This window comes from Sorex fumeus, unplaced genomic scaffold (assembly GCF_029834395.1).
Source record: "Sorex fumeus unplaced genomic scaffold, SorFum_2.1 ptg000006l, whole genome shotgun sequence".
Taxonomy (NCBI): Eukaryota; Metazoa; Chordata; class Mammalia; order Eulipotyphla; family Soricidae; genus Sorex; species Sorex fumeus.
Window position 1 is genome coordinate 37,953,296 of NW_026606063.1, and position 25,149 is coordinate 37,978,444.

General features: G+C 46.5%; 1 protein-coding gene across 1 annotated transcript; it reads left to right on the forward strand.

The window, feature by feature from the left end:
• The first annotated feature begins 14,439 nt into the window (after positions 1-14,439).
• On the forward strand, positions 14,440-15,141 carry LOC130034973 (putative N-acetyltransferase 8B). The gene has a single exon (XM_056126472.1). The coding sequence runs from the start codon at positions 14,440-14,442 to the stop codon at positions 15,139-15,141; it is 702 nt and encodes a 233-aa protein (XP_055982447.1).
• The last annotated feature ends 10,008 nt before the right edge of the window (positions 15,142-25,149 follow it).

Here is a 25,149-nt window from a genome sequence, read left to right on the forward strand (position 1 = left end):
TGGCTCTGCATTCCGGAATTACTCCTGGTAGTGCTTAGGCTGAGGATCAAACCAGGGTCAGCCACATGCAAGGCAAGTGCCCGGTGCCCTGCGTACTATCTCTCTGGCCCCTGTATTTTTGTTTGTTTGTTTGTTTGTTTGTTTCATTCGTTGGTTTGGTTTGCCTTGGAGGCCACACCCAGTGATGCTGAAAGGGTTTGCGAGGCTGTGCTTTCAGGAATCACTCCTGGTGGTGCTCAGGGAACCACATGAGATGCCAGGGCTCAAACCCATGATCCATGTTGACTACCTGTGAGGCAAGCGCCATACCCGCTGTCCTTATCACTCTGGTCACCATCAGTGTTTTTTCAAGTTAACATTCCTGATTAGAATCAAGGGGCTCAAAATTGTCCCGGAGAGTCACATGCTACAGGGCTTGGAGGAGGGTAAGGGGAGCCATGTGAGTACTATGAACCGAGTGATGTCGACAGTCTGCTCTGGGCTCAGGGTCTGGAATGGAAAGAAGCAAAAAGCCTGAGACAGGGCGGCATGGACTCAGCATATGCAGTGTTGCTGTCACATCTCCCTGGGTGAGACCCGGTCATTTGACCTGTCTAAGGTGGGGTCTGGGACTGAGTATTTTTCACAAAGAGCAAACAGGATGATCAGTTCCCGTTCCTGCTGCTCCTGGTCCCAGCATTTGTCCTCAAGAATTCTGACACAGGAGGGCCAGAGAGAGAATACAGCAGGCAGTATGCCTGCCTTGCATAGATCCAACCCAAGTTCAATCCCTGGTACCTGCTATGGTCCCCTGAGCACTGCCAGGAGTGATTGCTGAGCACAGAATCAGGGGTAAGGTTCGGTGGGTTGTGGTCTAAAATCTTAAAGGGAAAAGGAAAAAGATGTGATGGCTAAAGAGATAATACAGTGGGTACTTGCCTTACATACAGCCTATTTGGTTTCCATCCTTGGCACCCCATATGTCCCCTGAGCCTGCCAGGAGTGATCCCTGAATGCAGAGCCAGGAGTAAGGAAGTCTTGAGGATTCGCATCTCAGAGGGATGTGTTCCTCCAGCCTTTCAGCTACTTCGGGGCTGGGCAATTTTTTGTTTTATTATTCCTCAAAAGCTCATTCCCTGGTCCCCTATTTATCTGCCAGCAATAGGTCTTCCAAGGTCTTCCTGGAAACTCAGAACCTTGAAGTCAACGGGAATGCCGACCCAAGCTTCTCTTTGCCCTTATCAGTTAACAGGTAATTTGTCCAAGTTGGAATAATGAATGTGTCTCTGAACCTGAAAAAGGTGAGGAAGAAATGAAGTTTTCCTTTCATGTCACGTGCTCTTGGTAAAGTGCTTCATCTGTTGTTGGGTGGCTTCCGTGCCCAGGTTCCACCTGGCACACTGTGGACATGCAGGCCTGGGAGTGATGGGAGCAAAAGATGCATAGGCTGGGTGAGATTAGGGGTATGGGCCTAAAGACAGGTATTCCTAGGAATGGAAGTTCATGCCTTCGGCCTCAGTGGGGCCTGAAAAGCAGGATGAGCTGGACCCTGTGGACTCCTGATGCCAGAAGAGAATTGTTTCTGCATCCTCTCTGTGGAAACAGCCAGCATCCTGCAGCATCATGAAGAAACGCTCACCCTCCCATGTTTGTTAATAGACCAAACATGATTGCCACTCAATGCCTCTTTTGCAGACCACAGCACTCAAAAGGAGAGAGAAAACAAAAGGCAATGCCCTGCCACAGAGGCAGGGTGGGATGGGGGGATGGGGGATGGGAGGGGTACTGGGATCCGTGGTGGTGGAAAATGGGCACTGGTGGAGGGATGGGTATTTGATCATTGTATAACTGAAACCCAAGCACAAAAAATTGTAAGTCTACAACTGTACCTCATGGTGTTTCACTAATAAAAATAAAAATAAAACAGGGCATAAAAGGGGAAAGCTGCTGCCTTTCTCTCAAATCCTTCGTTAGGACCCCTCCCATAATCTGGGAGTCTCCCTGCCTTCCTTTAAATAAACTGTTATTCTGAATTCAGCCATTTGATCTCTAGTTCCTGGCTTTCCGCTCTCTCTCTCTCTCTCTCTCTCTCTCTCTCTCTCTCTCTCTCTCTCTCTCTCTCTCCTCTGTCTTTCTTTCTCTTTCTCTTTTGGGCATATGATTTGCAATACAAGTACTGAAAGATTATCATGTATAGCCACCCCTTGACCTCCTTTCAACATTCAGTTCTTGTCCAGAGCCATCGTTTTCAACTATCACTGTCAAAATGTTCCCCACTCTATCATAACTTCTCTCTCTCCCACCTCCTCATTTGTGGAAAGCTCCCAACCGTAAACCAGTTTTTTTTTTTGGTCTTCATTTCTACTGTCATTGGGTATTGGTCTTATACTATTTTTTTACATCCCATAAATGAGTGCAAATATTATATATCTGTCCCTGTTTCCTTCTGACTTATTTCACTCAGCATGATACTCTCCATGTCCACTAAATTATTATCAAATTTCATGACTTCATTTTTTCCTGGTGGCTGCGTAGTATTCCATTGTATAGATGCACCATAGTTTCTTTATCCTGTCATCTATTCTTGAGGACTTAGGTTATTTCCAGACTTAGCTATTGTGAATAGTGCTGCAGTGAACACAGGAGTGCAGATGACTTTTCTGCAGTGCGTTGTTTGGCCCCCAGGGTGTATTCCCAGAAAAGGTATTGCTGGGTCATATCAGCCCCTTCCTTTTAATCTTGACTCTTGAGGTCAAGAACCTGCATACCTGCACTTGCTACAACACGAGGTCATGCAGGAAGGAGGTGCCTGGGCTCCCCCTGTATGTCTTCCTTCTTTTCTCCTCCTACTTGTCCTTTTTAAAGTAAAAGACACCTAATGCCAAATTTAGCCCCTGAATTTCTTTTTTTTTTTTAATTTAATTTTATAAGGTTAATCACATTGATTACATTCAATATTTCAACACCAATCCCACCACCGTTACACCTTCCCACCACCATTATTTCAAATTTTCCCACCACCATTCAAGCCTGCCTGCCAGGGGCAGATGCGAGATCATTTATTTTCTATTGCTTATTATGGATATCAAGAGAGGTCGCGAGGCCGCAAAAGTGGTCGCTCACTTCTGGATTCTAAAATTGTAAATGGCTGGGGTTCCAGAGACATCTCTGTAGGGAGCTAATCCATTTTAAGATTCATTTGAGAGTCTCTGGATCGAAGCTATTGATGCTCTGGGATGGCGCCTGGAGACAGATCATGGGCTTGACAGCCAGGACCCCAATCTGGCAGGAATACGGGAAGGGATGGCCCATCTCTGATGTGTCATGTGGGCTGGAGTCTTTGTCCCTTAGTCTAATACAAAGGTCTTCTGGAAGCTTGTGACCACTGGGGTTTCATCTGGAGTGGGCAGAGAGGACGTACCCGCTCCATCTGAGGTGCCCCGGTGGAATTGGCTTGGTACGGGGTCTGGAGAGATCTCTGACAAGCTGCTGTCTTCTGGGATTCACTGCTGTGCTTCTGGATCAAGGCCGTTGATGCGCTGAATGTGTTCCAAGGACACCACCAAGCATCAGTGACTCCATTCATGGTTGAGTAGCTGCTCCATTCTATTTTCACATTTTGTCAAACATCCAAACATAAGCCTGAACCTTTTAAGCAGTAACTTGTTCCTCTCTGTCCCTTGCTCCTGGCCCCGCCATACCACATCCCTATTTCTAGGAACTCAGCTATTCCAAGTACCTCACTTGAGTGGAATGAAATATACTCATCTGCATGTTTCTTTCTTGCTTGCTTGCCTTTAACACTCCATTAAAATGTTCATCACCATTTATCTCCCTGTGTTGACTCTATTTGAATTATTTTCAGTGTGATCAGCGTTGTGGTGTGTGTGGTAGGGGGGGGGGCGTGGGGGGGGGGAGGATGCCCTGTGGAAGGAGCTTTCTCCTCTCCTTCCCCTTCATGATCATATCTCCTTGTGGCCTTCCACACCAGCCACCTGCTGGGACCAGCTCTCTGAACATCCCCTATAGGACCAAAGAGGGATGCCAAACTGCCCCGACCCACAGGACTAGTCAATGTGGATAATTGGGACAGGATGCGGGAGTGGGGAAAAAAGAGAGACAGAAGAATGGGAGCAAGACAAGACTCTGATCAAGCTTCAAATTTATTTCTCCCAAGCTAGCTTTTTGGAATTGATTACACGAAGAAGTGGGCAAAATGGGGAATTAACAAAGCATGGGCTGGAGCAATGGGCTGGAGCAATAGCACAGCGGTAGGGCGTTTGCCTTGCACACAGCCAACATGGCTGACCCAAGTTCGATTCCTCTGCCCCTCTCGGAGAGCCCGGCAAGCTACCAAGAGTATCTTGCCCGCCCGGCAGAGCCTGGCAAGCTACCCGTGATGTATTCAATATGCCAAACATAGTAACAACAAAGCCTCCAATGGAGACGTTACTGGGCCCGCTCGAGCAAATCGATGAACAATGGGAGGACAGTGATACAGTGATACAGTGGACTGGAGCGATAGCTCAGCAGGTAGGGTGTTTGCCTTGCACGCAGCCAACATGGCCGACCCGAGTTCGATTCCTCCGCCCCTCTCGGAGAGCCCAGCAAGCTGCCGAGAGTATCTCGCCCGCATGGCAAAGCCTGGCAAGCTACCCGTGAAGTATTCAATATGCCAAACACAGTAACAACAAGTCTCAGATGGAGATGTTACTGGGCCCGCTCGAGCAAATTGATGAACAATGGGAGGACAGTGAAGCATGCAGATTATCAGTGAATCAGGGTGTGAGCCCTAATGGCGGGGTCATGGCAGTTATCTTGGGCGTAGCTCAGAAACTTACACAACGTATTTTAACATTTTTCTAAGAAGAAATTAATTCCTAAATCGCATGCTAGGCTGTACTGTCCTTTGACTCCCGGAACCAAACTCATTCCAGGGGTGGGAGGGGAGGGAGAGAACAGCCGAGAGGGTACTTGCCTCCGACACAGTCTGCCTCAGTCTGATCCTCGGCATGGTTTATGGCCCCCTGAGCCCTTCCAGGAGTGATCACTGAGCACCGAGCCAGGAGTAAGCAAGCCCTGAACACTGCTAGGTGCGGTCTCCCCCCCACCCCTACCCCAGAAGATGTACAATTCTTGCCAGCCATTGAGCACCTGTGGCTTGCTTGGAAGTCAGGGAGCAGGGGTTCTTTGTCTTGCCTCTGCTGTGGTCCAGGCAGCAATTCTCTGAGTCCTGAACTGGATTATTCCCTCCTGCATCTGTCCTGGTTGCTGTCAGCTTCCTCCCTTGCTGCTCTCTAGCCCCTGTGGACTAAAACTGTCAGATAAAACACAGACGACTTTATGGGGCATGGAGATACGATTGTGTAGGGCAATTGCTTTGTACACAGCCGACCCGGGTTTGATCCCTGATATCCCACATGGTCCCCCAAGCCCTGCCGGGTGTGATCCCTTAGCACAGAGTCAGGAGTAAGTCTTGAGCACCACCAGGTGTGGCCCAAAGACAAAACAGAGACAGAGAGAGAGAGAGAGAGAGAGAGAGAGAGAGAGAGAGAGAGAGAGAGAACATGTTGTAGGGGCATGTGACTGTAGATCTAGAAAGGTCTCTGTGCTGGGTAACTTGAATTCTTTGCAGCTGGAAAGCTTCTGTGAACCGGGGTAAGTGTCAAGGAAACCTGAAATGCCAAGGCTAGGACCAAGCTGTGGGGTGAGCCTCCCAGTGTTCTTGGGACAGAGAAGGCACGGCTGTGCCAGGGACACAATGTTCGAGCCTCTGGGTCACATGAAAAGGATCCCAATCCTGCCAGAAAGATGAGTTTCTGAAGAGAGCTCACAGGGACTGGCTTTGGTAGGGAGGATGACAGGAGGGCCACAGGTCACCTACACTGAGGATTCCTGAGTGCAGAACCAAGAGTAAACCCTGAGCACTGCTGGCTCTGACCCACAAACAAACAAACAAACAAAAAACCGCAAACAAAAAAGATGCTGTTATCTGTTATGTACCATCTTATCTGTTTTTCCTAGGCAACATTTTTGCTTTCAGATTCATCAAGTTTGATGTTAGTGTGTTTTTTTTTGGGGGGCGGGGTAGGGGGCGGGCATACCCAGTGGTGCTCAGGATGTCTCTGTTTACTGCTAGCAGGGCTAGAAGGACCGTATAGAGTGCTAGGGATTGAACCCAAGATGACTGTGTACAAGGCAAGTGTCCTACCCACTATACTAGTGGGTAGTGTGCTCTTTCTACCTGTTTTTCTGCATAGAATTTCACTAGGGGTATCCGGAAAGAGTGACAGTACAGCTAGCCTTACACATGGTCAACCTGGGTTTTATCCCCAGCATCCCCCTAGGGGCCCCTGAGCACTGAGCTCAGAGCCAGGAGTAGTCCTGACCACTGCCAAGTGTGGCTCAAAATCCCCACAAAAACAAAAACAAAAACACAAAACTGAGAATATCTTAGCTCTCATTTACTCATTTACTTGTCAAAGGACATTGGGGATTTCTCTATTCTTTGCTATTCTGAAGAAGTTCCTGAGAACCTTCTGGGGCAGATTCCATGTATGCCCTTTTATTCAAGTGTTTACATAGAAGGGGTGAGTTGTAGGGTGAACAGAAACTCCTTCAAATGGCATATGAATTCCCATTGACATATCTTTGCCAACGCTTAGAATGTTAGATTTAAACATTTTTGCCAATCTATGTGCCTGGAGTGTGGCTCATTGGTAGAGTTGCTCTGCGTGTGTGAAGCCCCAAGTTTGATCCCTGGCATCAACCCACATCTTTAAGCACTACACAGGGCAACCCCAGTGTTATAGGCTGAGCACCCCCAAAATGCTCCACAAAGCTGTAATGTTGTCTCAAATTAAGGAACCTTTATTAGCTGGCCAGCTCTCTCACACCAGCTTGGATGAGGGAGGCAGCCCTGAGTGTAAACAGCAAGGGTTTCTAAAAGGCCTACTTACTTCTTGGAATTAAGCCAGCACGGTAAGTAAGCACATTTATAGAAGCCAAATAAAATGGTTAACTAAACAATCCATTGATTAATACGGAAACCAAAAATAAAATAAGCAATAAACAGAAATTAAAAATAAAGTAGTCAAACAATCAATAAAGTATCAATCAGTAGTCAGTAAAGTAGTCAAGCAATCAATAGACTAGTCAATCAGTTGATTTATACAGAAACTAAAAATAATTAGCTATACTCTTTCCTTGGGATGGAGCTATAGCACAGCTGGTAGGGCGTTTGCCTTGCACACAGACAACATGGCTGACCCAAGTTCGATTCTTCCTCTCGGAGAGCCCTACAAGTTACTGAGAGTATCCCGCCGGCATGGCAGAGCTTGGCAAGCTCCCCAGCCCGTATTCGATATGCCAAAAACAGTAACAACAAATCTCACAATGGAGACGCTACTGCTGCCCGTTCGAGCAAACTGATGAACAACAGGAGGACAGTGCTACAGTGCTACACTCTTTACTGATCCACTCTGGTCTCGCTCCTGTTTAAAGGGCCAAGTGAATACACACATTCTGAAAGCCAAAGCCAAAAGTAAAGCAATTTGTTTCTTTGTCAAGGGAATGGGGTGAGGATGTGACCCCTGGAACCACACAAATGAGCACAATTCCGATGTACAAACGTGCAAATCCAACACTGCAAGAACGCAGAAATGTGTATTTGTGCGTATAAAAGTTTTGCTAATCCAGCGAGTGTAAAAGATTTTGTGACTGTTATAGTTCTGCTAATAACTGACTTTTCCCTAATTAAAATTCTAAGGCTGAGAGATAGCTCTTCTTTGTTTTGGGGTCACACCTGGCAGTCCTCTGTGTCTGGGCGAGACTATGTGAGGCTTGGATTAAACTGGAGCCACCCACAGGCCTATGTGCAGTCTGCTGAGCCTACCCCAGAGCTCCTCTTCATATGTCTTAGTATGTGCTTCTGGGAATTTGCTCACCCAAGATTTTGGTGAAGCTCATTGTTCTATAGAATGCCCCACCACCCCCAGCCCTGTTGCTACCTCTGAGCTACTCCCATGGGTGGACTCCTGGGAATATTGTCTTAAAAAACATATCAATAGCCTCATTCACCAGTTTCACAGATAAACAACAGCTCAGGAACTTCATAGACTCAAAACCATGGTTACAAGAACAACTAAATGGGCTACTTTAAGACAAAACAGGCCCCTCAAATACAACAAATTTAAACAGAAAAATGAGACAAAACCCCATAACAATAATCTCTCTCAACATCAATGGGCTAAACGCACCAATTAAAAGACACAGAGTGGCAGGATGGACTAGAAAATTGAACCCAACATTCTGCTGCCTGCAAGAAACACATCTCAATAGTCAAAGCAAACACAGGCTCAGAGTTAAAGATTGGAAAACAATCCTACAGGCAAACAGATCCCATAAAAAAGCTGGGGTAGCCACCCTAGTATCAGACCACATTTATTTAGAGTGAAGAAAGTCACAAGAGACAGTGAAGGCCATTTCTTATTGATCAAGGGATCTGTACAACAGGAAGAACTTACAATACTAAATGTATATGCACCTAATGAGGGACCAGCAAAGTACTTAAAACTACTACTCAGAGACTTGGAGAAAGACAATGATAGCAAGACAATACTAGTGGGAGACTTCAACACTGCTTTATCACCTCTTGATAGATCAACCAGACTCAAACTCAGCAAGGACATACTTCATCTGAGGGAAGAAATGGAAGAAAGGGACTTAGTAGATATATACAGGACACTTCATCCTCAAAAAGCTGAATACACATTCTTCTCAAGCGTGCATGGAACATTCTCCAAGATAGACCACATGCTAAGCCACAAAACATACTTCCATAAAATTAAGAAGATAGAGATTGTATCAACAATTTTCTCAGACTATAATGCGCTGAAATTAGAAGTAAATCACAAAAACAGAAAACTAAGAAAAACACCTGGAAATTAAACAGTTCACTATTGGACAATGAGCGGCTTAGAAAGGAAATCGAAGAGGAAATCAAAAGATTCCTGGAAACTAATGAAAATGAGGACACGAGTTACCAAAACAAATGGGAGACAGCAAAAGTTGTGTTAAGAGGAAAGTTTATAGCTCTACAAGCATTCCTCAGGAAGGAGGAGCGAGCCCACATAAGTAATCTAACCTCACAGCTTAAGAGTTTGGAGAAGGACCAACAAAAGGAGCCCAACCCGAACAGGAGGAAGGAAATAATAAAACTTAGAGCAGAGATTAATGAGATGGAAACCCAAAAAACAATCCAAAAGATCAATGAAACCAAGAGCTGGTTCTTTGAGAAAATAAACAAGATCTATAAGCATCTAGCAAAACTCACAAAGAAAGGAAGAGAGAAAACCCTAATAAACTGAATCAGAAATGAAAAGGGGGTCATTACAACAGAAACTACAGAAATTCAAAGGAGCCTCAGGCAGTGCTTTGAGAAGCTTTATGCCACGGAACATGAAAACCCAACATGAAACTGAAGCTAATGGTATCTTCAAAGATGTTACACCACTGGCTGAGCAAGTGAAAACAGAGATAGACAAATGGGACTATCTTAAACTAAGAAGCTTCTGCACCTCAAAAGAAACAGTGACCAAAGTACAAAGACAGTCTACAGAATGGGAAAGGATATTCACCCAATACCCATCTGATAAGGGGTTGATATCAAGGATACATAAAGTAGTGGTTGAACTCCACAAGAAGAAAACATCCAACCCTATCAAAAAATGGGGAGACAAAATGAAAAGAAACTTTTTCAAAGAAGAAATCCGAATGGCAAAAAGGCACATGAGAAAATGCTCTACATCATTAATTATCAGGGAGATGCAGATCAAAACCACAATGAGATATCATCTCACACCACAGATGCTGGCCCACATCCAAAAGAACAAAAGCAACCGGTGCTGGCACGGATGTGGCGAGAAAGGGACCCTCCTTCACTGCTGGTGGAAATGCTGACTGGTTCAGCCCTTTTGGAAAACAGTATGAACGATTCTCAAAAAATTAGAAATTGAGCTCCAATTTGACCCAGCAATACCACTCCTGCGAATATATCCCAGAGAGGCAAAAAAGTATAGTCGAAGTGACATCTGCAATTGTTTGTTAATTGCAGCACTGTTTACAATAGCCAGAATCTGGAAAAAACCTGAGTGCCCGAGAACAGATGACTTGTTAAAGAAACTTTGGTACATCTACTTCACTTAATCACTTAACTTCCCATTAGTCGTCGATTTGCTTGAGTGGGCGCCAGTAACGTCTCCATCCGTCCCTGTTCCGTGCCAGTGTAGCCCAATGGCATCTGTTCGCTCTGGGAACATGAAGAGCCTCAAATCGATCGTTCATGATCTTGATGAAGAAGTCTGACCATCTGGTAGGTGGGCGGCCACGCGGTCTTTTGACATCCCGTGGGATCCAGTCGGTAACAGCTCTAATCCAGTGGTCATCTTTAAATCTTATTATGTGACCAGCCCATCTGATTTTTGACACCTTGGCAAATGAGACAGCATCCCTGATTCTTGATTGTCGATGGACGTCGGAACTCCGGATTCTTTCTCTCATTTGAGTGAAACGTGATATTTCCAAGCATAGCTCTTTCAATTCCTCTTTGGGAGACCCGAATAGCATTCTCATCCTGTTTGCGTAGGGCCCAGGTCTCTGAGGCATATGTTAATGCAGGAAGAACAGTGGAATCAAAGAGATGTGCTACACAATGAAGTATTTCTAATGTAGCAGTTAGAAAAGATGAAGTCATGAAATTTACATACAAGTGGTACTACCTAGAAAGTATCATGCTAAGTGAAATGAGTCAGAAAGGGAGGGACAGACATAGAAATACTGCACTCTTCTGGGGAACATAAAGTAGCAAAATAGGAGACTAATACTCAAGAATAGCCGAAATAAGTACCAGGAGGTTTACTCCATGGCTTGGGAGCCACACATGCTAGGGGAAAAGGCAGCTCAGATAGAGAAGGGGGGACCAAATAAAAGGTGTTGGGAGGATCCTCCCAGGATGGGAGATGCATGCTGAAAGTAGAATACAGACCGAACATGATTGCCACTCAATTCCTCTTTTGCAAACCACAGTACTCAGAAGGAGAGAGAGAACAAAAGGGAATGCTCTGCCACAGAGGCAGGGTGGGATGGGGGGGATGGGGGTTGGGAGGGATACTGGGATCAGTGGTGTTAGAGAATGGGCACTGGTGGAGGGGTGGGTACTTGATCACTGTATAATTGAAACCCAAGCACAAAAATTTGTAAGTCTACAACTGTACCTCATGGTGTTTCAGTAATAAAAATTTAAAAAAGTCAATAATCGGTGCTGTTTGGAGATAAAGGAAAGTATATTTTCAGTCAAGCGTGAGTGGGAGGGAGCCTGGGAGAAGCCACAGCCATGATGCCCGGCAGCTGGTTAGGTGTTTAGCAACCCAGAGGAACCAGAATAGCCTCGGGAGTGCCCAGAAAAGTTAGGAAAACTGCAGCTTGGTCTTGGCAGACTGGCTTTGCAGAGTTAATTCTTTTCTCCAAAGCTTTCTGTGCGGAGAAGCAGTGCCCGCCAGAATGTGGATGAAACCTGCTGAGGAGTTCTCAGAGGAGGCCCCAGTGAGGCGAGTGGCCCGAGGCTCTGAGGCGCTCAGGGAAAGCGAGCGCCTTCCTGGGAGGTAGTTAAGCACCTCTCCACAGCCTTGTGAGAGGGGATGAAAGGGAATCTCAGCTGCCCACAGCGTCCACTGCTTCAGAGGGAGAGGCACAGGTTCAGCGCTCGGGGCCACCCGGGCCGGTGCCCCCCGCCCCGCCAGCCCAGCCGTCGCTCGGCGCGGCCCCACCCTCACGGCTTGGAGATTGGCGGGACCCTTTCCTTCCCCAGTCCAGTCCGCCTCTGGCCTCCGAAGCTCCACCCTCCGCGGGCGAGGGCCTGCTGGCATGCGCCAAGGGGCGCTTTCTTTTCTGTCATCTCTTTACCTCTCCTCCTCCCTTTGATTTCCGCTGCTGCTCAGGCAGGAGGGACAGGATTTCCCGAAGGTCTCTGAGTGAAGCTGAGGACACATTTTCCTCAGGGATGATGGCTGAGCATTGGCAGGACTGAAGAGAAAGGGAGAAGGTGGCTGTTTCCTCTCTCCCCCGGGAAAACATCAGGTGGGTGGAAATGGTGGCAAAATAAAGTCCTCTCTGGCACTGAGGGCAAGACCCGAAAATCAACCCTGAGGAGAGGAGATGCAGATTCTGGGCCTCAGGCGGGGGACGGGGAACCCTAAACATGTGTCCTTCCTACAAGGGTCAGCCCCAGGGTGCACAGCTGCTTGTTCAGAGGTCCTGGTCCAGAAGACATGTTTTTTGAAAGGACAAATCTGAGAGATATTTTTTCCATATTTACTTACTTAAAATTTGCTGGTTTTGACTTTGGCATTTAAACTTCGTTTCTGTCTATCTGGAAGGAGGAGGGAAGAAGCAGCCTTCACTTTCCCTGTCACAGGCGCGGGGACTGACCATGCGTGGTTGGGACCACAGAGGGGTAGACAGGGTAACTCCAGTCTTCTTTCCGTCCACAAACCTCATTCCCATAGCTTTCTGATGTGTCCATGTTGTCTAACATAGTGCCCCTGATGCTCCCTCCCGCCCCACCCCCGCCCTGACTCCCTCTCCTGCCTGGCTAGGATATAAGGGGATCACTTATCACACTGGGACTAAAGTTCAAGCACTTTACCTCCTGCTGCCTCTCACTCTTGAAACCCAAACCTTTGTCCAGCCTTGGGGCTCAGTGCTGCTTTTCTGCTGCCTTTCCCCCACTCTCTGTCCAGGAGCTCCCAGGAAGGCTCACAGGTGCCACCCCTGTCACCAGAGGGGGTGGCCTGTGGCTCATGCCCCACCCCACCCCCGTGTCCCTGTGGGTCCCGGCTGCAGGAACCCTCCTCAGCACTTTTTCTGTCCTGCTCCAATGCCCACAGGAGACAGACGTTTCACAGAAAAGCTTAAGGGTGACGGTGGTAAGTGCCAGGGAGAACCCAGGGTGAGGAGCTACTGAGTCTGGAAGAGACGCAGGGAAGTTCTGACGGAGGCTTTGCCCTCCCGACAGCACATGGACATCTCAGGAAGGGTCATGCCCAGCTTGCTGTTGCTCTTGTCCATCGTGTCTGCCCAGGTGTGACCCCGAGGACACAGGCAGCTGCTCTGTGCTGCAGCCACCAGCCGGCGACACCCCTGCTGTTGGGAGAGGCCCAGCCTGGCACGGGGGCAGCAGACAGGCAAGGCCCAGGAGAGTGACTGAGTGGAGGCTGGGCTGGGAAGCCATCACGGGGAGGAGAATCCAGCTTCTGAGCACAGGGCAGGAGAGAGCCTGGACTCTGACTGGGGTGCCTGACACCCCAGAGAGGGGTGGGGTGCACCCCACAGGGCTCAGGAGCATGGCTTGACCTAGGGTGGACATCAGGGCCTGCCAGGGGTCAGTGGGTCCCTGCAGGCAGAACTCACAAGGGTTGAAGGGCAGAACTCCACAGGGGACCTGGAGCTGCCCCAGGCCTGGCTCTCCCTGGTGACCCAAGAAGAGAAAGGGGGCTGGACTCAGATGTGAGTTAGTCCAGCTGCAGTCCACACTCTCGTGAGGTTTATGACTGCAGGACAGGGCAAGCCAATGAGGGCATGGCCACAGCCTGGCACCCTGAGGTCCAGGAGGCCCTGGGCAGTCGTGGATGCAGATCGGCGGCTAAGGACATCCAGAATGCAGTGGCTCTAGCAATCAAGACTCTTGTGGTGGTGGCAGGTGAGAGGACACGGGGTGGCAGGTGAGAGTCATGGTGGGGCTGGGCCTGCCCCTCCTCATGCTCAGGCCGGGCCATGGCTAGTGACTGGCTTTGATGCCTCCGCAGCTGCTTAAACACATCACCTCTGGAAGGGCCTTGCTGAGCCTCGTGCTGGGAACAGAGGCTGATTCCTGTCCCAGAGGCGGGTGAGGGGCACAGGAGGGACACGCAGTGTGGCAGCTGCACTGTGCACCTCATACTGTCCCAAGAAGTTGAGGACAGACTTGTTGGGGGTTGGGGGCTCTCCACTGAAGCAGATGTATCTTTCTTTAAATCCTTAAATGACCCAAGATAACAAGTTCGTGTTTTGTGGCCACAACCGGCAGTGTTCAGGGCTTACTCCTACCCTTGTGCTCAGGAATCACTCCTGGTGGTTTTTCAGGGGATGTAGGGGTTCGAACCTGGGTTTGCCCATGCAAGGCAAGCACCTTACCCACTGTACTATCTCTCTGAGCCCAACAAGTTTTTATTTTCGCAAGATCCGTACAGGCCCGAGGAAGTGCAGTGAGAAACCACTGGGTCCCACAAGACAGGCGCCTCCAGAATTCCACGAGGGGTGGGATAAAGGGCTGGGATTGACTGGCTTCCTGTCTTCCCCAGAGCTACTGGAAGGGTTTATAGCGACGCCAAGCTCGTGCACGCTTGATTCTCATCGAAGTCCTCCATGGCTTCTTATCGCATCCGCAAATACCAGGAGAGAGATGACAAGGGGGCCCGGGAGCTGTTCTTGAAGGCGATGGGTGAAAACATCTCTCCCACCTTCTATCACTGTCTGAAGCTGCCCCAGAATCTAGTGTTCCTGATGGGAGCGCTCCTTATTACACTCCACTTCACTGGCTCCTGGCTCCTGACTCTCCTGACTGGCCTCTCCCTTCTGGCTACCCTCCATTTCCTCGTCAAGCGCATGTGGAACGACTTTATCACCCTTACGTTGAACACCGACATGTCTGACATCAGCAAACACTACTTGAGCGGGTGTGGCTCCTGCTTCTGGGTGGCTGAGTCCCAGGGCCGGGTGGTGGGCACGGTGGGGGCTCTGCCTGTGAAGAAGCCTGCCCTGCACAGGGAGCACCTAGAGCTCTTCCGCCTGTGCGTGCACTCAGCGCACCGAGGCCAGGGCATAGCCAAGGCCCTGGTGAGGACTGTCCTCCAGTTCGGGCAGGACCAGGGCTACAAAGCAGTTGTCCTCAGCACCACCAAAGTGCAGTATGCGGCCCTGGGCCTCTACGAGCGCCTGGGGTTCCGCCAGACCCACGAGTACTTCTACAACATGTTCTGTAGACTGATCCAGCTGACCTCCGTTGAGTTTATTTACCACCTCCCCTCCACACAGGGCTCCAAGGGGCTGAGGCAGGAAGCCCTGTGATGGGGTCACTGTGGATTAGTCTGGAGAGAACCGGCTCGCTGTGGTCATAAGCAAATGCACTCTGCCAGCATGAGAGTTCCTCCTTCCGGTCAGTGCATGGCTGGGGGCTGGGGGGGGGGGGGGGGGCTGCTACACTCAGTGCTTAGGGGCTGTCTCCTTTCCTAGTGCCACCAGATATTGTAAACATAACATGTAAGCCCAACTTCGAATCTCTAATAAACACTGGATCAGCTCCTGAGTCTGTGCCACCATCAGGTTGGGCTGGGTAGCTCTTCTGGGCCTTTTCCTGTGTCTGAGCTGGCGCTGGACAGGCCGAGTGTACTTCCTCCTTTGCCCAGACTAGCTGGTGTGAATGTTACCCGAGAGGAACACAGGCCAAGCGGGAATGAGACGAGGGGAACCCGCTAATAGTTGCAACTCGGGGAGCAGGAAGGCTGAAAACGGGCCCCATCTTCAGTGAGGTGAGCTGAAGGTCATGGGAAAGGGGCAGGGAGGAGTGTGGGAAGAATCACGTGGAAAGAAGTGCGGTGAACAGTGCCTGCCATTAAAAAAAATTAATTTAATTTTGCTTTTTGGGTCACACCCGGCGATGCACAGGGGTTACACCTGGCTCTGCACTCAGGAATTACTCCTAGTGGTGCTCAGGGGACCAGATGGGATGCTGGGAATCGAAGCCAAGTCAGCAGTATGCACGGCAAACGCCCTACCCGCTGTGCTATCACTCCAGCCCCAGATCAGGACATTCTTAATAAAAGAACTAGAATTATGTGAAAACAGAGCTAAGGAAAAGGACTCTTTAGAATAGTGGAGTTATACTGGAAGGTCCTTCCAAAACAAATAACACAGGAAGTGAGCCGCCCACAAACGTGCAGCAGTAACACCCATCCAGAAACCCTTGATGGCAGGTTTTCATTTTCTTTGAGGCGCTACTGCAGGAATTTAACGCTAGAGTGAATGATCATTCTCTTTGTGGTAGAAGACATGAATAGCATAGATAATGATTCTTTAACAAGAACCAAGTGTGATGCTCTGAGAGCTGCAGACTAATTCTAAATAACTTTATTCTTTAGAGCAGAGTAATTGGAGAAAGGGAAGCTCCATGCAGGAACTTCTATTTTTTTCCCTGTAGTATGGGGGATCACTCAGGTCTCATGTATACAATGCATCACTTTACCATAGAGTCACACCATGGCACCCATGCTGAACATCTGCAGACTACTTAACATTTACTCTAATCCATCCTCTGCCCCAAAAGGTACATGTACAATAATGACTGCAGATAACTTGTATGTCATGGACATAAGGTCACTTTAAGTTTTGGTACAGGAAGCAGAGAATGCAACTGTTATATTACAGATGCCACACACATCTTGCTATCACAACTCATGTAAAAAGAATGGTTTGTTAAAAAATTACAAAGGCAGCCTAAAAGAAACATCGTCCATTATACTCGAAAGATGGAATAAAGTGCGTCATCAAAAACACTCTTCGAGGCCCACCAGCGCCATCTTTACCGCACACAGCAGCAAAGAAAAACCGCTGGGAGGCTCCACAGCTCCTGGAGAATGCTCCAGGTCCCAAACAGAGCCGAGATCACTGGGAAGTCCCAGATGGGGTAGGTGCCGCATCCCGCCTTCTCCAGATGGAACCCCAGTGACCATGAGCCTCTACAAGCATAGTTCAGGCATGCGGGAACCAGGACTTTTATTCCAAACTGCACGGCCGCTTATGCGGCTGTGCGACATCTCCTTATATACAAAGTGATCAATGGAAAGTAAATCATCCAACGTTTCTCCCTGAAAATCAGGCTTAACTCTTACAAACTACAACACCCAATAGGAGAGAGAGAACAAAAGGGAATGCCCTGCCACAGAGGCAGGGTGGGATGGGGAGGATGGGGGGTGGGAGGGATACTGGGATTCGTGGTGGTGGGAAATGGTTATTGGTGGAGGGATGGGCATTCAAAATAAAAAACAAACAAACAAACAAACAAAAACCACTCTTCCACATTTTTTAAAGTGGCTTTCCAGGCTGTAAACACTGACTCTGATAAATGGCTGGTGGCCTCCCCCCCAGTCTATAAAGCCAGTCCTCAGGACAGTTGGAAACAAGCAGAGACAGCTGTGGATCCAAAGTGCCTGTCTCCACAGAACCCATCACGAAGCTCTTGCTGTGCCAAGCAGTGGTTCCCAAGACCACGCTTCATTCCCAGAGCACATTTACCATGAGTGCTGTTTGTATTCCCCTGCCCTTCTCCTTTCCCTTTGTTGCTGTTGCTGTTGTGATGATTGAGGGCTGTGATGTTCTCTGAGGTCACACTTCAGGTGTGGCACTCACAAACCCAACTCGCAGAGCATCAGGACCAAGCTTACGGCATGTGGGTGGCACCTAGTGCTGATCTCATGGCCTTAAGCTTGCAAGACAGGTGCTTTCAGTCACTGAACCATCTCCGGGGCTTTTAAGGGCTGGAACGATAGTATAGTGGGTAGGGCATTTGCCTTGCATGTGGCCGACCCAGATTCAACCCCCAGCACCCCAATATGGTCTCCCAAGCCCTCCAGGAGTGACCCTGAGCCAGGAGTAAGTCCTGAGCACTACCGGGTGTGGCTCAAAAACAAACAAACAAACAAACAAACAAAAACATGTCCTGGCCTTTCACCTTGAAGGTTTCCTCCTGCTTTAGGGAAGACATCATCTAGCTGCCTGCACATTTACTGAGAGGAGAGAAATGACTGAAATGACCACCTGCTGCCTGCTTTACTTTGAGTCAATTTAGAAGCTCCTTATTTCCTAAAAAAAAAATCACAAAAATGTTTATAAAAAGGAACTCACTCTAGCGACAATGAAAAGTTAATAATTACATATAAAAATATGTATTAAATATAAAAAGTTAATAACAAATATCTCTATGGATTTGGCCACAGTGGATGGATCCCAAACCATTAAAAATCCTTTTTTGGGAGTAGGGATTGGCATACCTAGTGGTTTTAAGAGGTTATTCCTGGCTCTGTGCTCAGGAGTGACCCCTGGTGGTATTCAGATCATCATACTGCACTGCCAGTGATTGAACTAGGGTTGGCTACAATGCAGGGCAAATGCCTTGCCTCCTGTACGATCTCTATGGGTCCACCACCAATATTTTGGGGTGGGGAGATATCCAGCTATGTTTGGGCTTTATTTTTGGTTCTGGACTCAAGGATTACTCCTGAGTGTGGCTCAGGGAACCATATGGGGTCCTGGGAATTGAACCTGGGTCAGCTGCATGCAAGGCAAAGACCCTACCTGCTGAACTATCTCTCCAGCCCCTCCACTAATATTTTTTTGGGAGGGCCACACCTGGCAGAGCTCAAGGAAGGCTCCTGGCAGGGCTGGGGGAACCATATGGGATCCTGGGAACTGAAGCCTGGATGGTCATATTTGAGGCAAGTGCCCTAATTGCTGGGCTCTCTCCAGCCCCTCCACTAATAATCTTAATACCACTCCACACCAGACTCTGTTGCAGGTTACGATTCCTAAAACACACATGGACAAGGAATAAGCTTTATTATGTGAGACTTTATAAAACCACTCTTTTTTTCCAGATTGAGAAAATATATCACTCCAAGGAATCTGAGGAAAATCATCTTATGTCAGTCCCAGGGAACTTTTCTTCCCAAGAGATGATTAGTCACTTTCTGTGAAGGAGAAAAAAAAAGCAGGAAATAAGTTTGATATTCTCCCCATTAAATGAAGACAAATATTCTATACCAGACATGTTACTCAAGAATCTTCTCAGCTATATAGTAACTGGTGTGTGTGTGTGTGTGTGTTTGTGTGAGGTGTGAAATCTATATAGAAACATCCAACAATTTTTGGGGAAATTTTATAATTCCTATTATTTATTTGCTTTTAGATCTTTTTTTGGGGGGGTGGGCACACAAGGCGATGCATAAGGCTCAGTCCAGGCTCTGTGCTCAGGGATCACTCCTAGCAGTTTTCAGGGAATCATATGGGATACAGGGAACTGAACCAGGGTTGGATGTGTGGGAGGCAAGTGAACTACCCACTGTACTATCACTCCAGCCCCTCCAGTTCATTGAAAATGTCTTAAAGGTACCCATAAGTTGCATACCAACTACCTTCTGGGACTATAGATTCAAACTTCAACAATTCAAATAGATTTAAACGTTCCCACCATGACATCAAAACTAATTCCTAAGAAACTAGTTTTTAATCCAGTGCATGCATGAAAAGTGCTTGTAAAATTTATTCCTTCAGGGCCACAGAGATAATACAGGACAAGGCACTTGCCTTGAACCTAGCATAATGTTCTCTGAGCACCAACAGGTGTGATTCCTGAGCACAAAGCCAGGGGTAAGCTGTAAGCACAGCTGGGTGCCAAGCCCCTCCCGAATTTTATTTTTCTACCTACCTACATCGTGCTAGGGATAGACTCCAGAACCTCAGACAGGGAAGCGATGCTTTAGGATTTTTAAAGTTGTAGTTTAGTCACAGGTTCCTGTATTTTCCAGATTTTGGAATTGGAACTGGACTGATGCAACGTGACCTTACAATAATCTGTCCTCAACTCTAATTAATTCAAACATTTCAAATGTATTTCTCTCAGATTTCTCTTCCCCCTGACAAACTTGGTCAGTCCCAGTTTGAACAAAGAAAAAACTGACCTTTTTATATAGCTGGGCTCGCAGACGATAGGATGTATATTCTGATTTTCTCTTTTCTTCATCTCTCTTTCTCTGTACTTCTGGAAGCTGCTCATAAATCCTTGGAAGGGGCCCCGGTGAGAGAAACAGAAAGCACTGAGATTACCAGACTCGACGCACACAGCCCGTTCTTCCTAACTCTGCTACTCTCAAGGCATTGGGGCCCTCTCAGAAAGGCTCTGGGCCCCTGTGCTATGTTGTTCAGCTTCCCCTGAGACACTCGATCACAAAGAGCCCTGGCAGGGGTACACATAATCTAGAAGGGGAGAAGAGAAATGAAATATAACAAAACCCTGTTAATAGTGGTTACTTCTGAGAAAGGATAGACATAAAGGGGCGAGAAATGAACTGCTTTCACTTTGTATGTAAAAATGCATTGCCTAAATAGAAAACAATGAACTCTGTATTTTGGTTTTGGATCACACCTGGCTGTGCTTAAGGGATCATTCCTAGCAGTGCTCAGGGGCGCTAGAGCGCTGGGGATGAAATGAGATTGACCGCATGCAAGGCAAATGCCTTAACCCCTGGCCTATCCCTCCAGCCCTGAATTACTGTATTTTTAAACACAAGGTAAGTAATGGAACAGTACTATAATAGTGATGTCTACAGAATGTGACACAGACATAGGAGAAAAAAAGACTTGCTCTGATAGAAGGAGGTAAGGACACACTTCAGAGACAAGAAGAATCTTGAGGTGGTCATAAAGAATAGTTTGGTGTCAAAAGGGACAGGAGAAGATGGAAGTATGGTTAAGAACAGAGTCAAGGCTTCATGGAAGAGAGTAAAGGGAACAGTGGATAAGAAGATGGAGTAAAGGTGGGGTGGGTTGTAGAGGGTCTCATAACCATGTCAAAACTTTGGGCGCCATCTAATCAGAGACTGGGTGCCACTAAACAGGGAAGAGTAATTAGATGTGTCACTGTCACCGTCTTCCCGTTGTTCATCGATTTTCTCGAGCAGGCCCAGTAATGTCTCCAGTGTGAGACTTTGTAGTTACTGTGTTTGGCATATCGCATACGTCACAGGTAGCTTGCCAGGCTTTGCTGTGCGGGCGAGATACTCTCAGTAGCTTGCCAGGCTCTCCAAGAGGGGCGGAGGAATCGAACTCGGGTCGGCTATGTTGGCTGTGTGCAAGGCAAACGCCCTACCCGCTGTGCTATCACTCCAGCCCATTAGATGTGTATTTGATAAAAAATATTTTAGTTGGGAAGCTGATAGTATATTGGGTACAGCGCATGCTCTGCATGTGGCCAATCTGGGATCACATATGATCCTGAAAACAGAGCTGGGAATAAGCTTTGAGCACTGCCATGTGCGGCCCAAAAACAGAAATGAAAAAATGTAACACTAGTCAGGCTCGAGAGACAGCTCAAAGGCTGAGTGGATGCTTCCCACATAGCGGCCTGGGTTCAATCTCAGTATCACAGTCCGTTGAACACTGTGATTGCTAGAGTTCCCAAACCTAACCCAAACCAAGAAAACCTCCCAGGAGTGATCCCAAAGTACAGGGCCAGGAGTAAGCCCTGAACAGAGCTGGACGTGGCTCCCAAACAAACAAACAAACAAACAAACAAAAGACTGTTATACATGAACATAAGTAATCAAAATAAACAAACAAACACTCTCCTCCCTTTGTTCATCGATTTGCTTGAGCAGGCCCAGTAATGTCTCCATTGTGAGACTTGTTACTGTGTTTGGCATATTGAATACATCACGGGTAGCTTGCCAGGCTTTGCTGTGCGGGCGTGAGATACTCTCGGTAGCTTGCCGGGCTCTCCAAGAGGGGTGGAGGAATTGAACCTGGCTCGGCTGGGCTGGCTGCGGGCAAGGCAGCCTTACCCGCTGTGCTATCGCTCCAGCCCATAAGTAATCAATTAATTTTTTTATTTATAATAAAATATTTAAAATATTTAAAATTTTTTTATTAATAATAAAAATTTTATTATTTGGCTTTTATTAGTTTTTAAATATATATGTAATAAGCAAGATGACCAATACAACACTTATATATCCATCAATGGGGCTAGACTGACAGCACAGCAGGTAGGGCGTTTGCCTTGTACATGGCCAACCAGGGTTCAATTCCCAGCATCCCATATGGTCCCCTGAGCACCACCAGGAGTAATTCCTGAGTGCAGAACCAGGAGTAATCCCTGTAAATTGCTGGGTGTGACCCAAAAAGAAAAAAAAAAGGCACCAATGGCTATCAAATGTAAGATATTACGTTGCAGAAATGCCCATTCTATGTTAAGGACGATGCTCCTTGGGAGAATCTAGGCTGTAACGGGACATTTTAAAATAACAACATTAACTTTTCAGCGATAGGAAAGAAGTAGGAAGACTTCCCAACATGGAAAGTACAGATCAGAATAAACCTTGCGGAAAGTACTGAACCACATGGAAAAAAAAATATAGCAAAAAACTGCTTCTCTGTGGAGGAGGAGTGTTTACTGCCCATTTACTGCTGACTGACTAACTGAACACCTTGTAACTTAGTCCTGAGTCTTGGAGAGACAGTTACAGTCATGCAGAGATCTCAGTAAACTCAGATGAGAGTGAGGCTAGCTCCAGTTTGTCGGAAGCTTGTGTTTGACAGATAATTAAAATGGTCTGGTTCTTTTAGAAAAGACATTTTCAAGAGAAACCCAAAGTAATCGATTTTTTTAATGAAAAATGTTTTTCACAATCAAAATAGTTTAGTAATGAGTGGCTCTTACCTATTCTGCAAACCTCTGAATGTCTGGCTAAATAGACAGTTGAAAAATTTTCTGCTCATATGTTAAGTCAGCTGTTATATGTTGTTCTGGTTGGAGTATACATAGAAAAAAATCCTGTTCACATATACATGTAGTAGAAAAAGAGCAAATGTTTTAATATCCCTTTCAGATATTAATTTAATATCCCTTTCAGATCTTGGTACTATACCTAAATAGCAATTTTTTTCCTTTTGGCTTTTGGGCCACATCTAGCAGTACATGAGGGCTATGCCTGGCCAAGTGCTCAGGGGCTACTCCTGGTCATGCTGGGGGAACCATGAAAGACCCTGGATCGAACCTGGGCCTTTTACATGCAAAGCATTTGCTCCAACTCTCTGAGCTACCTCTCAGCTTCAGTTTCTTAAAAAGTAGCTACAATGTAAAATCTGAAGGCCTATCAATGAAGTTTTTGCAACTAGATAAGACAGCAGAGTGTCTTCCTGTGTGATTTCTATTACTTGGTGGGAAAGTAGCTGTGAATCCACACCATGGTTTTGACATAATTTTGTCAAAAAAATAACTGACACTACTATGCCAAATAATACCAGAGTTTTATTCCTTCCCTTTCTTAGTTCTACTTCATTGGTACAAACATTAACACCACGGAAAAGGAAACATGATGTCCCACTGTTATTTTTTTTTTTGTTGGTCTATTTTTAAATTTTATTTATTTTTTATTTTTAATTTTTATTAGTGAAACGCCGTGAGGTACAGTTGTAGACTTACAAATTTTTGTGCTTGGGTTTCAGTTACACAATGATCAAGTACCCATTCCTCCACCAGTGCCCATTTTCCACCACCACGGGTCCCACCAGTGTTATTTTAAAGTTCATTCTGACCTGGCAAATCTGAACAGGATTCGGTAACGTAGAGAGAGACTACATACCTCACTGAGAACCAACTAATTAAAGCATCCTTTAAAATGACATAAAAAAAATACTTACTAAATGAAGAGTAAAAACAACATAGCAAAAGAAAAGCTTTTGGGGGATGGGGAAGGGTGGCAGGAGAGAACATTGGTGGTGGAGAATGGACACTGGTGGAGGGATGAGTATTGATCATTGTATGACTAAAACATAATCACGAACGTTTGTAAGTCTGTAACTGTATCTCAAGGCGATTCATTAAAAAAAAAAAAGAAAAGCTTTTAGTTCCTAAGATAAATTGCTTTCAAGGAGTATGTCAACTACACAAACCATTTACTTCTGGGTGCCTGGGATAGAACCTTGGACTTCACAATGAAAAGTAGATGTGCACACTAAGCTCCATCTCTAGCCACAATGGTTATTACTAAAGATATGCAAGGTATATCTAAAAGGCAGCTCTTATTCTGTGGCATTTTCATGAGCAAGATATGTATATCTCTAACTTTCTAGCCCTAGTCACTCAGTTCTTCCCAAAGGCAGTAATTTTTTACCCATTTTGTGGGTATCCACACACACACACACACACACACAAACACACTTTTGGTGTTTGGGTCACATTCTGGCTGTGCTCAAGGCTTATTTCTGGCTCTGCCCATCTGGGGCACCATTTGGGGCGCTTGGGATTGAACCCAAGTCAGCTGTGTGCAAGGCAAGTACCCTTCTATATTATCCTCCTAGCACTCTTGCAGAGATATTCTGTGCATATAAGAAGTACCTATATAGATCTTTTATATAGAAGGTTTTAAAAACCTTTTAGACTACATATAGAAGCTAAGTTTCAGATTTCATTATGCAGTTGTATTTAAGAAACTACAACGTAGGCCACAGAGGTAGCTCAAGGGGTTAAAGTGCATATTTGTATGCATACTTCTAAAACTTAAATTTTTTAAAGCTTAATGTGTCTTTGAAAGTACTTCATTATTTATTATACTATCAGATAAATTCCTAAAAATGAAATTGCTCCCATAAAGGGCAGGGCTCACAATAAATATTTCAATGCAATTGTTTGTATTTAGTAAAGACAAGTCTGATTAACACATGCAAGTTAGTGAAGATTCTTTGTGTCTTCTGTTATATGTGTCATTAGACCACATCTGTTATTTTTGCTTTCTCTCTTTTAGTACTATCAGTGAGAATCTACATTTATAACTAATTTTCTCTCACTTCAATTTAACCATGGTGCTTTTTATTCCAGGGGCAAGTCAGAACTCCTGTCCACTCAATAGCTTTATTTCTTCTTTTATAGCTGGAGCAATAGCACAGCGGTAGGGCATCTGCCTTGCATGGCCGGCCAGCCTGAGCTGGGTTTGATTCCTCTGCCCCTCTTGGAGAGCCCAGCAAGCTACAAGAGTATTTTGCCCACATGGCAAAGCCTGGCAAGCCACCCGTGACGTATTCGATATGCAAAACACAATAATAAGTCTCACAATGGAGATGTTACTGGTGTCCGCTTGAGCGGGAGGACAGCGCTACAGTGCTATAACTAGTCTTATCTTTTTGTCTTACCGTTTAGACCTCAGTATCATTTCTTTCTTTCCAATAGGCCCACTCATCTTGGCAGGCACGATACCTAAACAAGAGAAGAACGGGTTTTCAGTCGAAAGGATTTCGCGCTAGAGAGAA